A 21,907-nucleotide genomic window follows, 5' to 3' on the forward strand; every position below is an offset into this window, starting at 1 on the left:
TATAATTATTCCCCAAAAACAAAGATATTATTTTATTTATTTATTTATTGTGCTTTATATTCCCTTAACATTTATTTTAGTCACTAAAGCTTATGATATAATATTTTAATTTTTCAGAGTCTAGCATTTATGCGCCTTTCAACTGAATTTTTACAAAGATATTATGAAAACAACTAAACAAGGGAGGGATTTCCTGCCTGCTAGGCATGAACCGCATGACGATACCTTATTTTACAGCAATATTTAGTAGCCAAGCCAAAATACAAATTTATCATAGACTTTTCTTAATTTGTCCGCTTATTATTAAAAACTACTTTGCATGACGGTCGAAAAATCGCTAGATTATTTAGCATGCCATTAGAATAAAACGAAATTCGGAAAAAATTTTGGAAAAGTCAGATTAAATTCATTTAATATTATACATGCATATCTGCAATAGATATGAAATTGGTTGGAGAAATGATATGAGGAGAACTTTTTATGCGCCTAGCTTAAAAAAAACAAATTTATCATAGTCTCTTGTTAATTTGTTTATTCATTAATAAAATAACGGTTTGCGATTCGCAATATCTGAAAAACAAGTTTAGATTTTGTCATAAGAAAAGTATAGCTATGCGCTCTCAACTCTATCAATTGCAGTTTCTAGCCAACACTTTTGGATGCGCGCTTTTCAACACTAAACGCTTCAAAGATGGCGTCACTTCTACGGTGTCTGTGTGAACGATTCTAGTTGCCGCTGGAGAAAATTCGTAATTCTCGCATAAAGCGCACCTGCCGGCTACCAAAATCGATTGAAAAGCGAACGTCCCATATTGCGGCGCGATAAGCGGGTGAAATTGTGGCAGTGCGTGCGCGATAGACCGCTAGAAAAGCAGTGCAAATTGGAAGTCCGGATACTCGAAGGTGTGTGTGTGCGTCGCTTTTTTTGTGCAGTTTTTAGCTGCAGTCGGCCAACAGTGCAACGCAAACATTGTGTTCTAAATTACATAAAGCAGCGTATTTCTGCAAGAAGGCAAGCGAAAAAAAGGGATAAAAGGAAAAAATTAGCCACACAGAAGGAGAGAGAGTGGGACAGGGAAGGAAGGATACAGAGCGAGCGAGAGGTCGATGACGATAGCCTTGTTTGGTTATCGCCCTCGATAGGAATCAAAAACGGGAGAAAAACGAAAAGCAGCGGCGTCTTTCAGTACGCCGGTGTGCCCGTGTAGTTGACGGTATATTCCGGTATTTTCATGCATTTTTGAGACTAGTGTGACCGTGTGTAGAAGAGAGTCGCCAGAATTGAGAGCGTGACGCGCAACAACAGTTTCTGTGTTGAGTTGAAACGAAACTCACCACGCTCTCACCCAGAAATCTGGCACAGTGGTCCCGAAACGAAAGCCAAATGAGTAATCGCAACTGGGGAATCAAGCTAACTATTTGCACCAAACAATTGAAAGTCAGCTAGAAGAAAACCATAACAATAGTAATATTATTCCAAGTACCAATACTGTGTAATACAAAGCAGGCTTTTAATTTGTGTGTGCCTGCTCCCTCTCGCGTATAGTATATACACATGTGCAAGAGAGAGCAAGCCGAAAAGAGAGCGAGAGTCGGGCGAAGGAAAAAAATATCGCCACAGTTGCCGTATGCCGCCTTCGTCGTCGGTTGCAAAAGATATAGAAATCTTTTATATACACACATACGCAGTCGGTTTTTAATAAATTCTGCAGCGAAAATTCTAAACCCGAACAAGAAGGAGAAATAAAACGGAACTAAACAAAGCCGAGTGCAAAATTAAAGCCGAATTTCCAAGGCGAATGCAAATTTTTCAAGTGCGCAGTAAGCGGCTAAATCCCCAGACGCAATTCGGTGTTTCAAAAGTTTTAATAAATAAATAAATATGTAATTACACTCGCCAGCCCGCATACACACACATACACGCACGCAATCGGTTAGAATTCGTATGAGCATATATATTTTTTACTTATATTATTTTTAGAATATCGATTTTGTTGCCGCGTGCGTGTGTGTGTCTCTCTCGCACCGTGTGTGTGTGTGTGTATGTTTAAAACATACATATTTATGATAAGTGTGTGTGTCAAGCAGTAAAATGTGTTAAGAATTATGTTCATATAGACACAAGTTACCTAATCTTACTGCAAAAATGAGGAAAAAGGCAAAATAGATGAAAGGAATCAACAAACCGAAGTGAAGCGAAAGATAGAGCAAAGGCAACAGCGAAAAGAGCCCCATCAAAACAGCTGCGCTCTCTCACCTTTTACTCATCCTCCCATCCTCTCTCTACCCATTCACATGAACATTCTTACGCTTCTCCCATTCTCCCATCCTCCCATCCCGTTGTGCTCCCCACTCACACACGTACGCCATTAAAGATCTTTGTGTATTTTGCTTTGACACCGCATTTACATGTGTTGACCCCACTTGGACACCCTCCCCTCTCGCACCCCCACCCGCGCGTTGCGATGCGTTGTGCAAAATTCTCTCGTGAACTACAGTTCTAATTCAATTATGCCAACTGCTATACATCCACACATCCACAGTGAAACCCAGCAAGCAGCGCTAAAAAGCAAGAAACGCAAAGAATAAGCCAGAAAAAGCATCTCCGTGACGTAGGCAAACGCGAGAAACTGAAACCAAAACTGAAACTGAAAAACCGAGATATCGAGCAGCGAGAATCACAAACTCTGAATGCGAGAAAGGTATGCCAAGACCAACGGAAGTTGGCCCACAACGATTCAAATTCGATTCAAATCGATGCCATTTTGGGCCAAAAGCTCGCTCCATTTCCGTTCCATGCTTAACCCTTGGATGACTTTCGTGCCATTAATGTAACATCTGAATTAAGTTCAAAATTCTCACAAGAAACAGGGTACTTAATGGGGATAAAATATATAACATTTTCTTTGCTTCTGTAAACTCATTTCCCTTCTCAAATTTGACCAATAGTTATTATACACGAATAACGTAAAGCATAGCTTTAATTATAAACTTAAATATCAAAATATCTAAATCTAGCTAGATGTGTTAAATCAAATAGAATGCCAATTGCCAACGTCACTTCAATATAAAATGTCTTAACAAATTAAATAAATGTGCCCAAGGGGTTAAGCTATAACCACCGATTGAAACTCAGACAAATAACTGGTTCTAATTGATTGAGTGATTTGCTGGGCGGCGGGGAAGTGGGGATAGGTAGTGGAGAGTGGGGAGTGGGGGGCAGAACCTGCTCGGCAAATTAACAAGTTCCAATTGATATATACGTGTGGGGACACACGAAATTCGTCGAGCCTACTCGAAATTAGCATAAATGTGTCAAAATGGTAAAACAATTCTATAAGGCAGAACTATAGCTCAGCTGTAGCTGTCATCGCGGTGACAAGGCCCTCGATTTGCCCTGGAATTAAGCCATTATAAATCAGCGGACTGATCAGTTGAATTGCCATAATCCACAAGGCAGCCTGGGCACGCCCAGCGTAAAGTTCCCAAATCGAACGTGACTAGGGTGCAATTAAGTGGCGATGAAAACCAGATCATCATTTACTTTTCAGCGATCTAATTTCCAGTTTCTAGCTGCCAATCGCTTTTTGTTGTCCGTCCAACCGGGTTTGTCACCTGCCACCAACTGGCTAAGCACTACTGGCCCACTGTCTATCGCCAGTTAACTTGGCTTTGACGTCACTGAATTGTGGAATACGCCTCGCACTTGAAAGATGCAGCCCAGCAGCAACTCCTCTTCGAGTTACAGTGCGCAAAAGTAATTAAAAGTTGGTCGAAAAACCTATAAATCATTAGCAGGTCGCAAAATGTTCAGTTGTAGATATAACAACTTTTTTTTAGCATCCCTATTGTTATTTATGTTGTTGTGGCTGGGACGTTTCGCTGCCAATTTGGTTATTTGAATTCGAATTCGTAACAACCGACGAACTAAACTTTTGCTGCCAGTTGGCATATAAGATTTAACGACCTATTTTATCTATAAGAGCAAAGTTTCTTACCAAATGTGAGTTTCAGCAGACGAGGTGTCCTATTCGATTTGTCTATATTTGGCCGGTAATGATCCATTTTCCCGATGACCGACTTCTTAGCGAGATATTTTCTTGTGCATTTCCCTGGAGTCTTTTTAGCTTCTGAGCGATTATAACGAGTTAACCGAGGCAGTCAACCCAAATAAGTGTCATGCCAGGCAGCGTGTGCAACAATTTGTGAGCTCACTCATTGTCTGGCCACGTAACGTAATGCTGCCATAAAATGCCTCCGCATACAAATGTGCGCATATGAAGCGCTCCTCCTCCTCGTGGGCTCCCAGTATCGGGTGAAAGACGAGAGCTAAGCTCTATTATAAAATTACCAAGTCTCTGGGGCATTACTACCAGTATATGCCATGTACGACCTGCTTTGCGACTGTTCACCTTTTTGTCGGCTTTGACGCTAAACGCAGAAAAGCACATCTTGCGGCAGCTTTAACTTTTCTGCCTGGCCGGCGAAGTTAAAGAGCGTGCTCAGAGCCTATTTACCTTTTGGCCTGGCCCAGGTCCGCCGTAGGTTGACTCTTTCTCCGCGGATTTTCCTCTGCCTTGTGAGGCCTGGCAACCTAACCTCCTGATGACCACAAAAACACACTCCACTCGCTTCTGCACATTGCTGGCTGTCTGTTTTGACATAACTGACCTCACTGCGCTGCTTTCCCTCACATTTTCCCCACCTCGTTATGTACATACGGATTGCTGCTATTGCTGGGCCATGCCATTTTCCTAAATTTCACACGGAGAAAAAAATTCTTCGGATACAACAAGATTTGCGTTGCGCAACTTGTTTCTGCTCTATAAAATTCAATAAATATTTTCTTCCTTCGGTTTTTGCCTTCTGAAGATGTTTTTTACCAGTTGAAATGCATATTACATTGTATTCCCCAGAGAAACTCCACTCCCACTTTGTTTACCTCATTTTAGGTGCTCACTTCCACTTTCCAGGTTGCTCCCGAAATAAAACCGAAACCCATATTTCTTTCAACTCATTTTGAATACGAACAGACTCACTTTAGCCGGGCTGTAAACAAAGGTATAAAATTGCAGTCAGCTCCCTTCTATAGTCTGTGTATCGAATTCCTTCCCATGCATCGAGTGAAAAACATCTCCGGAACGCTGGCTTCTCTACGAAATTCTCGACAAATCGCTTATTTAATCAATTTGCAATTCGAGTTTCTTGTGCTCATTTCACCCACTCATCTCTCGGGTTTTTTTGTGTTTGACTTGAAAATATTTTCGTTATTTGCGATGACCAGTTTGCCCGAAGCGAAACTACAGTCTGGTCAAAGCTTTTTGTTTGATTGTTTGTTTGTTTGTTCTATTGGCAATTGAGAATCCGTTCCGTTGCAGCAAACGGGGGAAAAAATCAATTTTATTTGCTAGTTTGTTAGGCGAATATATGCGCGTATTTGTACAATTTGCTATGGTGGCCAGCGGTGGCTAGAATACGAGTATATGTATGTACATGTGGGCATATGCCAGGAGTACTCCAGTGTAAACATCGTTGGCGCACCGCAAATTAATGACCGTCTGAGTGGAGGGCAAATGTTTCTCTCATTATAATTAGTAGGCGACTGTCTGATTTCTGAGCTTTTCTGGCGCTGAAACGTTTACTGGGCCGAGCCCCAGATCGTTTGCCTTTGTTTTGCAAAATGTTGGCATTTTTTTTACTTCGCACAGCTAACAATCAGCTGTAGCTGCCAGATGTGAGAAAAATCCAAAAAACCCGCATATTTAGGCGATGAAAAGTCAATTAGGCACACTAAATTTATAAATACACTGCTTTTGATCGGCAGAAAAGCACGAACTAGAATTTGAACTCATAGGTGAGCAATATTGAATGTATATTGTATGTGTATCAATGAATTTCCCACCAGAATGGCAGCCAATTTGTAGCGTTACAACAAGATCATTTATTATTCTTAGTGAGTATCAAAGCGCAAATATTGATTTTCTGATTGGTACTGCGTCAGTGGAACATGTGGAACATGCCCATTAAAATTGCTATCTAACTATTTTAATTGATGACCTGCAAAACCTATTAGTTGTACATTCCACTTGTCAACAAACGTTTGGCAAACAAATTCCAAATTTTATTGCAAACCAAGTACATTTCCGCTTTATTGACCTCGATTTGCCAAATTCTCGGCTTCCATTTAGCACATAATAAGCTGACAGTTGTAATCAGCCTAACATTTAATCGACATTTTTATTAGTTAGCATACCTTTCGGCAAAACCTTATTTTTTTTGTAACAGGATAGTACTTTTATGAAATACAGATTCATTTTTCCTACTGTCTGACAGTCTTTGCAAATATTTGCACATTTTATGTCAGATTTGTTTGTTGTCATTTCTCTCTCTGGTTTTCCATGCCTTTCCCTCTGCTATTTTTCTTGTGCGGCAATTAATGACGTTTTCCACCGCACAGAAAATATAATTTTAGATGGGGGAAATTCGGTGGCAGTGAGAAATCATTTCGCTGATATTTTTACAGCCAGTCGAGTGGCAGGGGGCATTAAATAAATTTCCGTTTTGCCACCTATACAATATTCATTCCATTTGCAGTGCAGTTGGCGAGCGGATGAAATTTATTTTCGAAAAAATATTCTTAATTTATTTTCGGGTGTATTTATAGCCCAGTAGTGGAAAGGCAGCGGAAAAATCTTGGGCGCATGAAATCATTCGACCTTGAATTCCGTTTCAGACCAAATGGGCGCCCCATTATTAATCCACTCTTTGTTTGTTATGGCCACCAACAATGTCCGATGGCCGGCGACGACCTGGTCTAAATCAATAAACAACAGTCTCCAATCGGCGACAGCTGCTGCAATTAAATATAATCGCATTGCACAATTAATAATTAACACTTGCGGTGTGGTGTGCCATCCACGCAAACAATAACTATCTAGAGTATCTAAGGCATTTCGAAGCAATTTCTCGGCAGGTGGCAAGATTCTGTTTTCGGTTGGCGGCGTATCTTATCTGTTTCACCCTGAGATACATTTTCCTTTTCTTTTGTTTGTGTGCGCCGCCTGTGTTTATGCGACATTTTTGCGCTGATTTTGATTAGGCGGCTGCCACGCCCACCCACACAAAACGCCCGCTTATCACAGCTCAAATCGCTTAATTAAAAAGGCACAAAATGAACAAATGAAAAACCGAAAAAAAAACTGAATAAAACGAAAGCGAATGAGAGAGAGGTGTGCGCTTTTCAATACAAAATTTTCCATGCTTTGGCATTGAATTTGCACTGGCACACATATTTTTTCACTAAGTAGCACATACGCAAATCTGAACACCAGACCCGCTTATATATTATATGCATATATATATTTATATATGTATATATAGATAGAGAGAAATGCCTCTGTAGGTGGTGACGCTATAGGCAGGGCAAAATTTCATTGAACTGAGCGGCGTCTGGCGCAGAATTTGCATTTTTTCAGCCTTATGTTTCATTCGGCTGTTTTCTTTATTTTTTATTTTTTTTAATTAGTCAACGGCTGTCGCATTCGCCATGCGTCTTGCTCTTAATTATTTAATTAAATTGAGGAAACTGTTGTGACTGCCGCTGTCTGTTGTCTCTTTGCGTTTGAGCTCCACCTTTTGCGATTTCGTCATACGGTTTGGTTGCTCTTGACTGGGCTTTTGGGGCTTTGGGGTATATGGGTTCCCCGTTTAATAACAATAGACAAAACGTACAGCACTTGTCGCTGATGCAATTAGTTGTGGGCTTGTCGTCTACACATTGTCAACTAATTTCGTGGCACTTTCTCTTTTGCTTCCAACGCGGCAATAACTTAAATTAAATCTTACATAAAAACCAGAAGCACATGGCACCTGCATAAGTTATAACAGATGTGGTAATCAAATTAGAGGTGGCCGCAGCAGATAAGAATGCTCGGCAATTAGAATGCCACACTCCGGCGGAATTCAAATGGAGATAATTTGGTGATAATTTATAGAGCTGTTTGGCCAACTGGTTCCGGTTCTACCAAAAAGCTATTAAGTTCTTGAATTCCTCAAAAAGTAATTCCACGAAAGTCCAAGTCGCAGGACTACTTTAATAATATTTGTGAGAAATCGCATTCCAGGAACCATTTCCTTTGGCTTTGACTGGCATTGAAGTTTCCTTGAAGAGAATTCGCTTCTAGTGCGCACTAAACGCTTTTCTCTGGGCATAATTAAGCGCAAATACCAGGACATCGCACTAATGCCACTGCAGCCAAAAGAAAGTAAAGTCCTTGGTGGCAAATGCATTGCACAAACACGTGCTCCGACCCACGCACTTGGTTAATAAAGACTCAATTGCGCAAAAGGATGTTTTCTGCTGACGTAGACTCCTCACGGGTGCCGTGGTCCGTGGTACCAAAAATAGACGTATAGACTGGGGTCTATTTTTGTGGCCCATAAAGTGCTGCTTTTCCCACATTTCCCGCACGCTTTTCCTTTTGTCATTCGCGTGAATGTCGCATTGCGTGCGCTGCTTTCATTTGAACTTTGGCGAGGTGTTTTCACTACCAAAAAGCGGGGGCGCCTCAATTTATGGGAATTTTAGTTGTGGCTCAGCTAAGTGGGCTATCAATAAATTGAATCATGCTGTCAATTGAAATTTATACAGAGCACACGCGTTGGCCAAGAAACGGCCTTGAACGTGGCTTTAAAATGTGTGTACGCCATTGGGCCGATAAGGAAAGCTCTGTAGCTATTCATGCTGATGCATCCGACGGATGCATTTTATTTCACCGAGCTTTATTAGCTGACATCTGCAGAACTGAAATCGTTTTAGGCAAAGCTTCTCCGTATCTCCGCCACACACTCTCTCTTTTTGCCGCTTTTTGCTTTATTGCTAACTCGACAAACATCAATCGATAGTTTGGCCAGCCATTGTTTGCCTGCCATTCAACTTGGCCAGCAACTTTTTCAATCGAGTTGCCAACTTTGTCTTCTGGCCCAAGCGCAAGATGCTCCTACTTTCCGCTCCCGCCTCCGTGCGCCTGCGGGATGTTTTCTAATTTAATTTATTACTGCTCTCGTTGTTCATCTTTTGCTTGTTAAGTGTCCTGAATGTTTAATGGCGTTTTACATGTTACAACAAGTTGCTGCGATTTACGCAGTAACTATTCCCCCAAAGTGACCCAATTCCCTGCGAGATTTCTTCTAATTTCGTTGACTGGCTGCCTCTCTTCTGACCAGAAAACCGTTGCTGGCATCGCATGCGGTGTGTGTATCCTGCGCAAAAGTCAACCAAAACAAATCAAAAATGCAGCCCACAGAAATGTCGAGTGTTTGGTGGGGAAAAAAGAGGTTCCTCCTCTCCTCATCCAAAAAGAACGAACAACAGCAGTCGTGGCTGAAAGTTATTTCCCTTATCCCCAATGTCCACTGACCACCCACCCACTCGTGACATTTGCAAGTGTGTTTTCTTGGTTCACTCGGGGAAAATTCCCCCATGAAACCATATACGACGGCATTCTGGAAATGATTGAAGGCAAAAGCAACACAACGAATGCTTATTTGATTTATGGCACTTCATATTTCTACCATGCATTCCATAACTTGAACTTTTACCTCATCCTTTTTCTATTTATTCAATACGACATGGTTAAAAGTACAAATATCGAAATATTGTATATTTGATGCTTCTAAATGAAAAAATGCTGAATGATTAAGTTTGGAGTGGAGTAATTGTTTAAAATTGTTTCTCGCATGCGTCACATATATTTTATTGATAAATAACATAGGAGTCACGGCCGTTCCTTAAAACATTTTTGATAAAGGTATGGAATATTTCTGCTTAAGTAGGGAAAGGACTGTTGATAATAAGCTGAACTAATGTACATAGACTGCAGAATGTGCATTTCCCACTTCAGTAGGGGAATTGCACATATGTGCAAGTTGAAAGTGGCAATCAAGTGCAGACCCATTTCTCGCAGTGTATGGCTGGAGATGATGGTCGTGGTGGACGCCTGGAGGGCGCACGCCGAGCAGAGCGGACGGACCGAGTACTTACATTGTGCAAACTTTCGCCTCTTGTGCAGCTGATGCCGCTGCTTTTGGTGCCCTGTTGATGTTTTTGCCACGGCTGTTGATGTTGCTGATGCTGCTGATGGGCTGGCTGGGGCATGAAATCTTATAAAACTTATTGTTCCATTTCCTTTCACTTTATGTAAATTAAACAGTGCATTATTCTTGCATATGCGGCGCGGACGGGAAGGCCAAGTGGGTGGTGGGGGTGGTATGTGGTATCCACCATGGAGTGCGTGCTACATGTGTACATGCAGATATTTGCATTTGGCACTTGGCACATGTGCCAAGTTATCTACTTTTTTATTCGTGTTGTGCCTCCCCTGCGTGTTGTTTGCTTTTCGTTAAACGATGCAGAGGGTCGGAAAAGCTGTTGCATATGCAAACCTAATGGCTCCGCGCTGATTTGATTGATTCCACGATATCAATGCCCAGGGACAGTGTGCATTCACTGCGATAAGGTCAAGGTTTGGCGGACAGGGCCCCCTCGGTTTGTACTGAAATGACCCATATTTACAAAGAAGTTATCATAGTTTTGTGGCAGATGTTGTGTGGGTTGATTTGCTAGTTTAGTTGCCCACAGTTTCTACTTGATGGAACTTGGGAGTAACTTTTTCCTGTGCATTCAAGACCGCCCACGGCAACGGGCTTTCATCGATGATTACCGTTTAGAAATCAATTTCATGCTGGCAGCTTTAACGATTTCCCAACTAGGCAGACACGCAATCAAACGCAGTTTATAATTTTTGCCACTAAATTTCGATGTGCATGCCAGTAATTTGATGTATTCGCATTTTCACTGTCATGCCTTGCTGGAGACGAAGATGCAGGCGACTGGAGGAGAATTCTCACCGACCATGAACTCATCTCTCGTGCGTTTCACAAAAGGATTTTGCCAAGTGGTGCCCCCCCCCATATATGTGTGTGTATGTTAGTGTGTGTGGTGTGTCTGTGCTTTTGAAGGGGCAGCATTTACTGCGTAGTTTTTCCACAGTTTTCCCCGCTTGAAAAGCGTCTTTCTCCACCGCGACTGCAGTCCCCGATTCCTTAGACACGTTTCAAGTACGTAGCGAAAAGCGAAAACAGTGCGCAATATTTTCACACTGGAGAGGAACGGGGAAGGCGACGACGGGTTTGAATGTGGCAAAGGGGGAAATTCTGCTTATCATCATGTCACTTTGCATTACATAAAGCCGAAAAAGTGTGAGAAAACCCCCTTGGAAAACTGTGAATTTGTGCACTAGATAAACAGTCCTAGAAAAGTCATTTGGACTGAATTAAAATCCACCTTAAATGCAAAGTAAATCGAAGCATACCAACCGAATACCCAATGCAAACAAATGAAAAGCAACAATAGATTCGAAGGGCCACATCAAAAATCAATACAAATATGCATTAACTATTTGCCAGCTACTTAGTGCAATGGAATGAGGAAGTACAAACAAGAAAGCTGAATAGCAAGCCAGTAAATATGAGAAGGGGTTTCCCAAAAAGGCGCACAGCAATTATTATTTATGACAAACTAAAATTACGGCTACAGTTACTGTTGAGAGTCGAGAGTAATTTTTTGGTAAGAATAACAAACTGAATTATAAATCGTCATTCATAAACAGTTTATAATGAAAACAACTTAATCATTGATAATGAAAACGATTACTGTGCCTCAGATTAAGATAGTTCGACGCAATAGTTGCGTGCAAATAATTTGTGATTTACAAAAGTTTATAGGAAACTTAGGCAGAGAGCAATCAAATAATATGCAAGTCGCCATTAAAAGCCACTGATGAGGAATGCGGAACAATTTGGTGAAAGTTTATTGCAAGTTTTGGTAGCGTTCAAAAGCTGTTCTCGCCCTCGAACATTTTATTTAGCTTATTGATTATGGCTGGGGAACCAATAGACATGCGTCAAATGCATACTTTCGAAGGAGGTGGCAGGATGAGCTTCACTATATAGTACACGAGTGTATGTGGGGTTGGGTGACATTCTTGATAAGTGACAGAATGATAGATTTTATCAGCATGAGCTGTCTTCTGCATAACGTATGGATTTATTTACTGCATAAAAGAAAAGTACAGTTTATCCCAAAGAATGAAGTATTTTAAGTTTATCGATAAGGAAGCACCGATAAGTTCGATAGGAATATCGATTGGGCAGTCGTAGCTATGCCACCTCCATTTTGGGAGGGTGCCTTTGGGTGGGAAATTAATTTCCCACCAATGAGTGGGCGAAGGCTGCCGACTGGCGCTTAGTCATTAGATGACCAAACGATGACTGTATTCCAGTGTTGGGCGTCGAAAATCTTATAAATGCCAGCCGAAAACAACGGGCAAGCAAAGCACAGCAAAGGCAAAAGCAAAAAGCAAAACAAAACAGCTGAGGAGAACCGAAGTGAATAGCAGCGGACACAAAGCGAACTTGTCTCATTATTTTGTGAGCCGCCGCCTCCCTGGTCATTTGTTATTGTTTTCTACGATGATATGCTGGGGAATTTCGCTACCACTGTCGAGTAAATAATGTCATAAGGTCACACGCACAACACCACAAATTAAAGGGGCAACCCCACCGTACGGTGGGCCTAATGGTCAGCCATTGTGGTTGGTTTTTATTTTCGGTCATTTGTCTTGGCACATTCAGCTGGGCTTTACTGTGGACTGGACTGGGTTGGGCTGGGCCCCGTTGATGGTTTTATATAAAATAGCATAATAAATGGCCAGCCCAGTCTTCTAGATTCGCTATCGCCAGCGCCATTGCCACTGCCACTGCCCATATTAAATGTCACATCGGGGGCCACATTGTTTGCGCCCAGGTCCCGGCCCAAAGTGAAGGTGATTGGAACAAATTAAGGCGAAAAAACAGTGCAGAAATTCAATTATAAACAGCGCAGCGCGTTGAAGAGCGCTGGCCACTGCCACTCAACGTGGAAAATGGGTGGAAAATGGAAAAAGTGGCTGTGCGTTCAAGGCAGCTGTGCAAACTTTTCACTCGCACCCACTGTCTCTGTTTTACTCTTATTTTACCTTTCAGTGAGTTCCGGCTGGCCACTCACACTCAATCACACACATGCGTATTTTGGTTTGTCAGACACTGAAAAAAACGCGAGGAAGTCGTGTCAAATAAAGTTAGTACATGGGTTTTGTTTTTTAGTTTTAGAGATGGCATTCAACTTCAGTGTTTCTTGACCAGATTCTTGTGTCTTAAATCTATTAGATAACTTAAAAACCCAATTGGTGTTGAAGTTTTTTTTTAAAGTGTAGGGACGCCCACGCGCCTCGGCTTCCATTTGCACCGGCAGGCAAGCAGGCAGCTGGCCGAAGCGAAGTTGATCGCATTTACCTGTTTGTCACTCATACGCCTTGTGGTCCCAGTCTGTTTTATTTTCTGGCACGGCTCTTTTATTTTCTGCTCTCTTGCATGTGGGTGTTCCTGCCGATGGGCGTGTGTGTGTGGTGTGGTGTGCTGTGTTGTGTACGTGTGGTGTGTGCGACATGTTAAACATGTTTTCGCTTGGAAATCGACGGTGGGCAGTTGGTTTGACTTGCATTTGTGCAAATTTGTGTGCTTAACTGGAAACACTGAACAAGTTCCGCAATGTCGTCCTCGAAGTGAAAACTGTGCAGCAGCCACACACACACACACATGTGGCACCACTTTCCTGTCTCAGCCAGCCATTTCCCTCAGATTGAAGTTCAACCTGGGCCAGTTGGTGACGATTTCTCCCCCTCGAAACGAGCCATGCAAATGAATGAGTTTTCCCAGCTTGTGCGGCGCGTCCTTCATTTGGCTTCATTTCCGTTGAAGATGACAGCGGCATCTAGTTTCCGGTCAATGGCTTTTCCGGGCTCGTTTTGATTTAATTTACTCGCCATGCTAAATTTCATTTCATTTAACAGCACTCAGTTACAAACTGCTCGCAAGCGAGAAACTGCCGAACACAAGTTGGCCAAATTCTGGGCTTTGCGGTTGGCAGTGTCCAGCTGGCGAAGTCCATTTGGACCTCTCGGTTTTCGTGGTCAGCCGGAGAAAGTTCAGGATTCAGCGATTCAGCTCGCTCGCTATGTGCCAATCAATCAAATGCAATTGCAAATGTTGCACATGGGGCATTTCCCTAGTTGCTCAGTCTTTCCAATATTTTGAACCTGAAACAAAAAGCTTCAGCTGTATTATGAAATCAGCGCGAGTGCGCAGTGCTCTTGTGAATTTGAATGCTCACCTTGGTTTTCAGTGCTGCCACAGTCGCAGTGCCTGCTTTTTATCAGTTATTAGCGCTCTCTGTTATCTGGTAACAAAGAAATCACTGGCAAAGCCTTTATCTCCTAGCGCACATACAAACGCACCGGCAAAGCCAACGATTAGATACACCAGAATGTCTCATTTTATCGGACCTGCTGCTTTTTCGTGCCTTTCACTGCGATGTCAATTTTTTGAGTAATTTACACCGATAAGAAGCACCTATCTGACCAAAGCCCATACGTTTCTGTTTCTGATTGCAGTGCATGTGATGCCAAATATCCATAAAACGCAACAAGGAAATCGGCAAACGCGAATTACTATGTGAATGCAGCAATCGGCAATCAGCAGTTAGCCAGCAGCAGCAGCAGCAGCTCTCCCTCAGTTAACCAAATTGATGTGCCATTCAGGAGCAGCAGCGCAGAAAGAGGATCAGATCAGATCAGATCGGATCGGAGCAACGTAGAAGCTAAGCGAGAGTATTAACCAGAGTAAGGCGCATCGCAAATGCAACAATCCCTCCAGTAAACAATACAAACAAAATCAACAACACAAGAAGCAAAGTATAGCAAACAAAAAGAAACAGGTGAGTAGTTAACTGATAAATAAGCGTGATATAAGTCACAGTGAGCTAATTGATTGCCCCACTTTATTCCAGTGTACATACAACTGTAACGAATTTAAGCAACAAGCAAGCGCGGCTAAGGAAGAGTATAACACATTTTACGCCCCCGAGTAACCATTTGATAAATGCCAAGATAAGTCGTTACCGCTTTAATACCGCCGTCAACATTACCCAGCAACAAAAGCTGATCCAGCAACTCCAGCAGCAGCAGCAGGCGATCGCTTTCAGGGGGAAGACACAGAAGCAGAAATTGCAGTTGCAGCAGCCGTTGCAGTTGCAGATTGGTCAGGAAACGAACGGGATCGGAGGAGGAGCAAGAGTAGAAGGAGTAGAGCTGTTTGGCTTACCCAAAGGTACCGAGAACAATTGCAAGACGCCAAACTCAACCGCAAAAGTCGCCAACATAACACATAAAATTTTCGGTTGGCTACGCAAAACACGCAACAAACGGCCAGTCGAGATCCTCAACAGCGATTTCGGCGAAGACGGCGACGAGGGCGTTGGCGAGGGCAAAGGCCAAGGCGCAGGCGAGGGAGGAGGAGCAGCTGCCAGTGCAGCTGGCGGTGCAGCCGATCAATTTTCAGTGGCAAGCGTTAAAAACAAAGCCGGCAAGCTGAATACCACACAGACAGCCACGGAGACCGCCATCGATTCAAACGAACCCAAATCTGAAAAGATGTCATCGGGCACGTTTGTGGATCGAATCGACCCGTTCGCCAAACGTTCGCTCAAGAAGAAGGGTAAAAAGAGTCAAGGTTCCTCGCGCTACAGAAATTCTCAGGATGTTGAGCTGCAGCAATTGCCGCCGTTGAAAGGTAAATATCAAATGCATTCCAACTTACTCTACCACTTTACTCAATCCAACTATTATCCTCTTCCACAGCTGATTGCTCCAGCCTAGAACAGGAGGAGCTTTTCATAAGGAAACTGCGCCAGTGTTGCGTGTCCTTTGACTTTATGGATCCCGTTACGGACTTGAAGGGCAAGGAGATCAAACGGGCCGCGCTCAATGACCTATCCACCTATATAACACATGGGCGCGGTGTGCTTACGGAACCGGTTTACCCGGAAATAATTCGTATGGTAAGTATTCGGACTACCACAATTTTATCAAACTGAACTATTTCGCGGCCAGCGAGCTTATAGATACTTCAATTAGCATTTAATTACTTAATAATGTTTGTTTTCTTTTTATCAGATTTCTTGCAACCTATTTCGCACGTTGCCGCCCAGTGAGAACCCTGATTTTGATCCCGAGGAGGATGATCCGACACTGGAGGCGTCCTGGCCACACCTCCAGCTGGTGTACGAGGTCTTCTTGCGGTTCCTGGAGTCGCAGGATTTCCAAGCAACTATCGGCAAGCGTGTGATCGATCAAAAGTTTGTCTTGCAGGTGAGTGAAAAACTACGCATAATTAAAGTAACAATTTAATCACATGCTTTTTGGTATAGCTTTTGGAACTTTTCGACTCGGAGGATCCCAGGGAGCGGGACTTTCTCAAGACGGTGTTGCATCGCATATACGGAAAATTTTTGGGACTGCGGGCTTTTATACGAAAACAAATTAACAACATATTCTTGCGATTCATTTACGAAACGGAGCACTTTAATGGAGTTGGTGAGCTCTTGGAAATCCTTGGCAGGTTTGTATTAAACGTACACGGTCTTTCCATAAATCAAATATTAATTAAACTCTTGTGTATTTGACCAGTATCATCAACGGATTCGCCTTGCCTCTGAAGGCCGAACACAAACAGTTTCTGGTTAAGGTCCTATTGCCACTGCACAAAGTCAAATGCCTGTCGCTCTACCACGCTCAGCTGGCGTATTGCATTGTACAATTCCTAGAGAAGGATCCATTCCTTACCGAACCGGTGGTGCGAGGCCTGCTAAAGTTCTGGCCCAAGACGTGTTCCCAGAAGGAGGTCATGTTCCTGGGCGAGATTGAGGAGATCCTCGACGTGATCGATCCGCCGCAGTTTGTCAAGATTCAGGAGCCACTGTTCCGTCAGATTGCAAAATGCGTGTCGAGTCCACATTTTCAGGTAAGTCATGTCGAGTGATTTTATTGATATAGTACATATTATAATGTGCTTCCTTCAGGTTGCTGAGCGAGCTCTTTATCTGTGGAACAATGAGTACGCCATGTCGCTCATCGAGGAGAACAACGCGGTCATCATGCCGATCATGTTCCCAGCCCTATACCGCATCAGCAAGGAGCACTGGAATCAAACCATCGTGGCGCTCGTATACAACGTTTTGAAGACGTTCATGGAGATGAATTCGAAACTGTTCGACGAACTCACCTCCAGCTACAAGGCGGAGCGGCAAAAGTGAGTGCGACGCTGGAATGTTGAAGTGGCAAATGATGAGCATTTTTCTCCTCTGTTTTCAGGGAAAAGAAACGTGAACGTGACCGCGAGGAGCTGTGGAAGAAACTGCACGAACTCGAATCCAATCGTTCTAGTGGGCGCACCGCCGGCGGCAGCGCCACAACATCGAACAGCGCAGCTTCTGCGGCGTCAACGTCCCTGCAGCCACCCAGCTCCGCTGGCCTGAACTCTCATCAGCAGCAGTCGAATAGCGGCAGCAGCGGTAGCCTGTCCAGCGGCGGTGCCGGCGGCGACAATAATCCTGCGACCACAAATGCGAAAATCAAACAGGATAAGGCGGACAACTAAACAACGCGAGACGCGCCGGAAACTAACAATAAAAACCAACATCAGTAAAAGCGTAAGCGTAACGCGTTATCCGATATCCGTAAACGGCAGAGAGACGGCAAGCAACCACATCTAAAGGAGAAATAAATAGTTATACTAAACCACACATATGCTAAACCTTAAAACCAGAAAATATAAAACTAAAACGTATACTCGATTGACAAGACACCAACCAAGCTGACCCACAGCTCGCTTGGGCGGCTGTTGAAGGAGGTAGAACCGAAATCTGGATCGGGAGCTGAATCAGATCCCAGGGCGTGTGTGTGTGCGCGGTAATTAAGAAGCTTGAGTGCGGCATAAAAGAAATCTTTATAAATAATGTATCTTACACCTACAGCAACTCACACACACACACACACACACGTGCGCGACACGTATAAATATATATTACAAAAGAAGAAAATAATTATTAATTACGTTTAAGCGAAAACAAGTTGAATAAAGAGAAATCATGTTAGTAAGTGAAAAGCAGCAGAGCGATAACTATAACGGATTGACGATTGTTGAAGCGCATTGAATATTATTAACTAAACATATTGCTAACTAGATCCTAGCATAGATCAGCCATCCTAACCCCACCCACGAACACCACAACACCCTAATCAACGAAATGTTCACATGCTAAGTAATTGCGTTCATTTGAAGATTGTAAAATAGTTGAAACTGCGCTGTATCCTCAGACTTTAATCTTTTTTTTAAATTAACAAATTGCTCCATAGAACGGCGTGTCTTAGTGCAGACTTCCCACTGAATTGTATATAAATTATTCGAGAACTGTGCTCCCCATCACCCAGAATGAAACTTTGTTACTTAGCTTTAAGTGTTGCACACTCCGTCAAGACTTCTCGAAAACAGAAATTCCAACAATACCCGCTAAATGCCTGCGCAGTTACGAAGCCGAATCTGTATTCGAACGTAGACATGACAAGAAAAATGAAAAAAAAAACAAAAGCAAAGCCAAGTTTTAGTACATTGTTGAAGTTGCTGCTAAACGGGCCAAGATAGACAGGGAGCAGGCAAATCTATAAATAATTAAGAACACAATTGAATACCATACTATAACGTACGATAAACGCTGATCTATATAAATGTATGTAAAGTGTGCGGAAGATACACAAAACTATATCTCCCAGCTGAGGAATAGGCGCATGCGCGGAAATCACGATGTACTCGGCAAAAAAATGAATACAAATATTGAGCATTGTAAAAAGGTTAAGCTAGAGATACCAATAACCAAGCGAAACGATAGTTTATAGAACAAGGTTATGGAAAATTCAGCTTGGCATAGTCTGTCTGTCCCCCCTCCATACGATAATTGGCATCTTGCGAAACATTTCCACAGTCCACTCCAGACTCGATGCAACCAACACACAGACTAGAAATTCCTTTCCATAAATGTATATCTCTGCGGAAAGCGGTCCAGTGTCGAGTACCAAATGGTTTGCAAATGCCTTTCAGAATCTTCTCAATTGAATCAACTTATTTTCACTCCACACGGAAATGCGCACAATTGTCATTCGATTTGCTAAACAATACCTTCAATTGTAAATAATGTAGCTAAGTTAAAAACGGGCAATACTTTGGGCCGCTTTCCCAGCATCTCACTCACTCACACTTAGCCGCACTCATAGTAAGGAAATATATAAAATTTATATATGATGCTACACAATATGCTATTCATATGTATGTTTGTTTATTCAACTCTCACGCCCATTACAAAGTATAGAAGCATGCATTATAGGAGCAAAACTATAGGGAAGCAAATAGGACGAGATGAAAGTATCCACTCCACTAATGAATGTCACTCATTAGGCGAAACCGCAAAAGTTCATATAATATTAATGATAATTGTGTCTGTGAATCGTGAGTTATTATACACATATATGTATACATATATTGCAAACAAAACTGAAAAATGCGAAAAAACTACAAAAAAAAACAAAAATCTAAAGGAAACGTAAAAGTTAGCGTTATTATTAAATATGTTTGTAAAACGTCAACAATATGCAAGAAAGATAAACAAAATGAGAAAAGCGATCGAAAGGCGCATAGAGGAGGGCATCAACTAAAGATTGGTCGGCTAGAGCAGAGAGTATATTTCGAAAACACAAATTGAACCTATGGCCTAAATACTAAGCAACGTGTGTAAGAAAGTTTTGCATCTTTATATTAGCGTGTAATTAAACAAAACAAATAGCTAAACGAAGACCCAGCCTAAACAGCAACTACAACTAGAGCTACTACAAACTACCCACGAGTATCATCCACCCCCCATTAGTCCACAATAGCGATCAGATCGGATCTTATAGCCCCCGAGCGTTGAGTCTTACTGCCTTTCAAGATCCCAAGAAGAACACCAAAAATAATTAAACAATCGAAAAACAGGACTGTAGAATGTTAAAACCGGAAGGCAGCATTTCTTGACCTGTTTGTTATGCCAATCCAGTAACACCAAACTCCGATCCTAACTAGCAGATCCGAAACACAGATCACAAAACACACGAATAGGACCCATCTCTAGTTAAAGTTGATGTTTGCCTAGGATGCCAATCAGTAAAAACAAAAGAAGAACATATTCAAATAACGCAAGTGTAAAAACGAAACCAGAAATCACGTAAGCAACAAGAATAAGATAAATAAAAAAATGTTGAAAAAGAATGCCTAATAAACGATAAAAACATATTGTATAAGTCAAGTGGTTCAATGATTACTGATTATTGCCTCTTCATCATTTTGTTTGTTTTTTGTGATCAACAACACTTCTGTTGCACTCTGAGTTAACCTGTTTAGTCCGCATTCAAATTAAATGGTAACTTTAACTATAGTTTCTATTATTGTATTTATATGTATAAACAAATGGAGCATGTTAATTCGTAACTGCGGAAGCTGCTTAGAGCCAGCTGAGCAAAGAGGTATAAGCAAAAGCAAAACTCGTTAAGTACTTTTAGAGAGAAAACCCTGTACTACAAAGTGTACTACAAATAAAGTCGCATTAACAACGTTGCATCAGATCGATCTAAAAAAAAAGAAAAAAAAAAGATTTAACAAATGAAAATGCCGAAAAAAAAGGAAAAGCTAGCGAAACAATTGCAGCAACAATAAGAGCAAAATAGTTAAAGCGCTTAAACAATATAAACACTATGGATACTAACAATGAAATGCGAATGGAGCCGATGAAAACGGATAAATATATATGTGAATCATGTATTTTCTTATGTTCTAGACTTGTAAAAAAACCTATCGTATATTGACACACATGCTATTATTACGTTTAACTTTGAGTTCTTGTTCTGTAGGACGGTGTGCGAGGATTTCGATTCTTTTCCTTGGGTTAAAAGCACACTGCACCACACCACCCACTCACCCACACACCCACACTCACCCATACACACTCAAACACACACACACACACGACTAAACAAAATCTTATGCTGAGAGTAAATATAAAGAAAGTAAATTATAATTACACAAACATAAATGGGAATAAATATATATAGGTATATATAAACATGCATATATATAAAAGGAAAATTATATATGGAAGAGCATCGGAAAACAAAGGTTTAGTTGATTGCTTTTCGAATCCAGGCAGAAAGTATGCGAAAATAAAGTAAATTAACTAATGGCGAGAGGCAGCAGAAAACATTAAAAAAATTGCATGGCGCAGGCAAAAACAAATATATAGCTGCAAGCAGAATTAACCAAAAATGATTAAAAACCAAGTAAAACATGAAAAAAACAAACAAAAACTGAATGAATGAGTATGAGCAAACGGAGAGAAAAGAAGCAAAGAGATCAATCAACAATAAAAAATTAATAAATACAAAATAATTAACACAACGTGTTTGATTTTGAATGTAAACTGGGCACAGTGTTTAAAAAAGGTATATTCTAAATTTTGGGAACGATCTACATATTGAAATAAAAATTCAATTTAGATCTCACTAAGGACATCGTTTACTGGAAGTGAGATACTTTTCCAATGTATCCTCGAAGGACAGACTTTTTAAAGGATAATTTACATTCTAGATAAAACTAAACCAAAGCGATTTGAGAACTGGCTCCGATTCGTAGCTGAATGCCCAAAAGATGATATCATGAAATGCGATGATATCATGAAATACGATGATATCATGAAATATGTAGAGGAGTGACTTTATGGTAAAAAAGTATCTTTTTAAAAAGTGAACTGTCGGTTAGCAGTTTTAGCAATCAGCTTCTGTTCGCTGGGAAAGCTAGTGCAATCGCAGAGCTTTGTTGCCCAGCCACAAAAGCT

The 21,907-nt window shown here is 41.7% G+C and overlaps 1 protein-coding gene across 3 annotated transcripts; it reads left to right on the plus strand.

Annotated features, from left to right (window-relative positions):
• The first annotated feature begins 682 nt into the window (after positions 1-682).
• LOC122622275 (serine/threonine-protein phosphatase 2A 56 kDa regulatory subunit epsilon isoform) lies at positions 683-20,326 on the plus strand. Of its 3 annotated transcripts, none has more exons than XM_043800602.1 (10): positions 683-903; positions 2,544-2,702; positions 14,550-14,872; positions 14,945-15,726; positions 15,795-15,994; positions 16,110-16,304; positions 16,364-16,554; positions 16,623-16,956; positions 17,015-17,244; positions 17,307-20,326. In XM_043800602.1, exons 4-10 carry the CDS (start codon positions 15,588-15,590, stop codon positions 17,590-17,592), a joined length of 1,575 nt encoding a protein of 524 aa, XP_043656537.1. In that variant the 5' UTR covers positions 683-903; positions 2,544-2,702; positions 14,550-14,872; positions 14,945-15,587; the 3' UTR covers positions 17,593-20,326. The 3 variants fall into 3 exon arrangements, with proteins under 3 accessions (XP_043656537.1, XP_043656535.1, XP_043656536.1); XM_043800601.1 differs by lacking the exon at positions 683-903 and adding an exon at positions 1,631-1,884; XM_043800600.1 differs by lacking the exon at positions 2,544-2,702.
• The last annotated feature ends 1,581 nt before the right edge of the window (positions 20,327-21,907 follow it).

Source organism: Drosophila teissieri, chromosome 3R, assembly GCF_016746235.2.
Source record: "Drosophila teissieri strain GT53w chromosome 3R, Prin_Dtei_1.1, whole genome shotgun sequence".
NCBI lineage: Eukaryota > Metazoa > Arthropoda > Insecta > Diptera > Drosophilidae > Drosophila > Drosophila teissieri.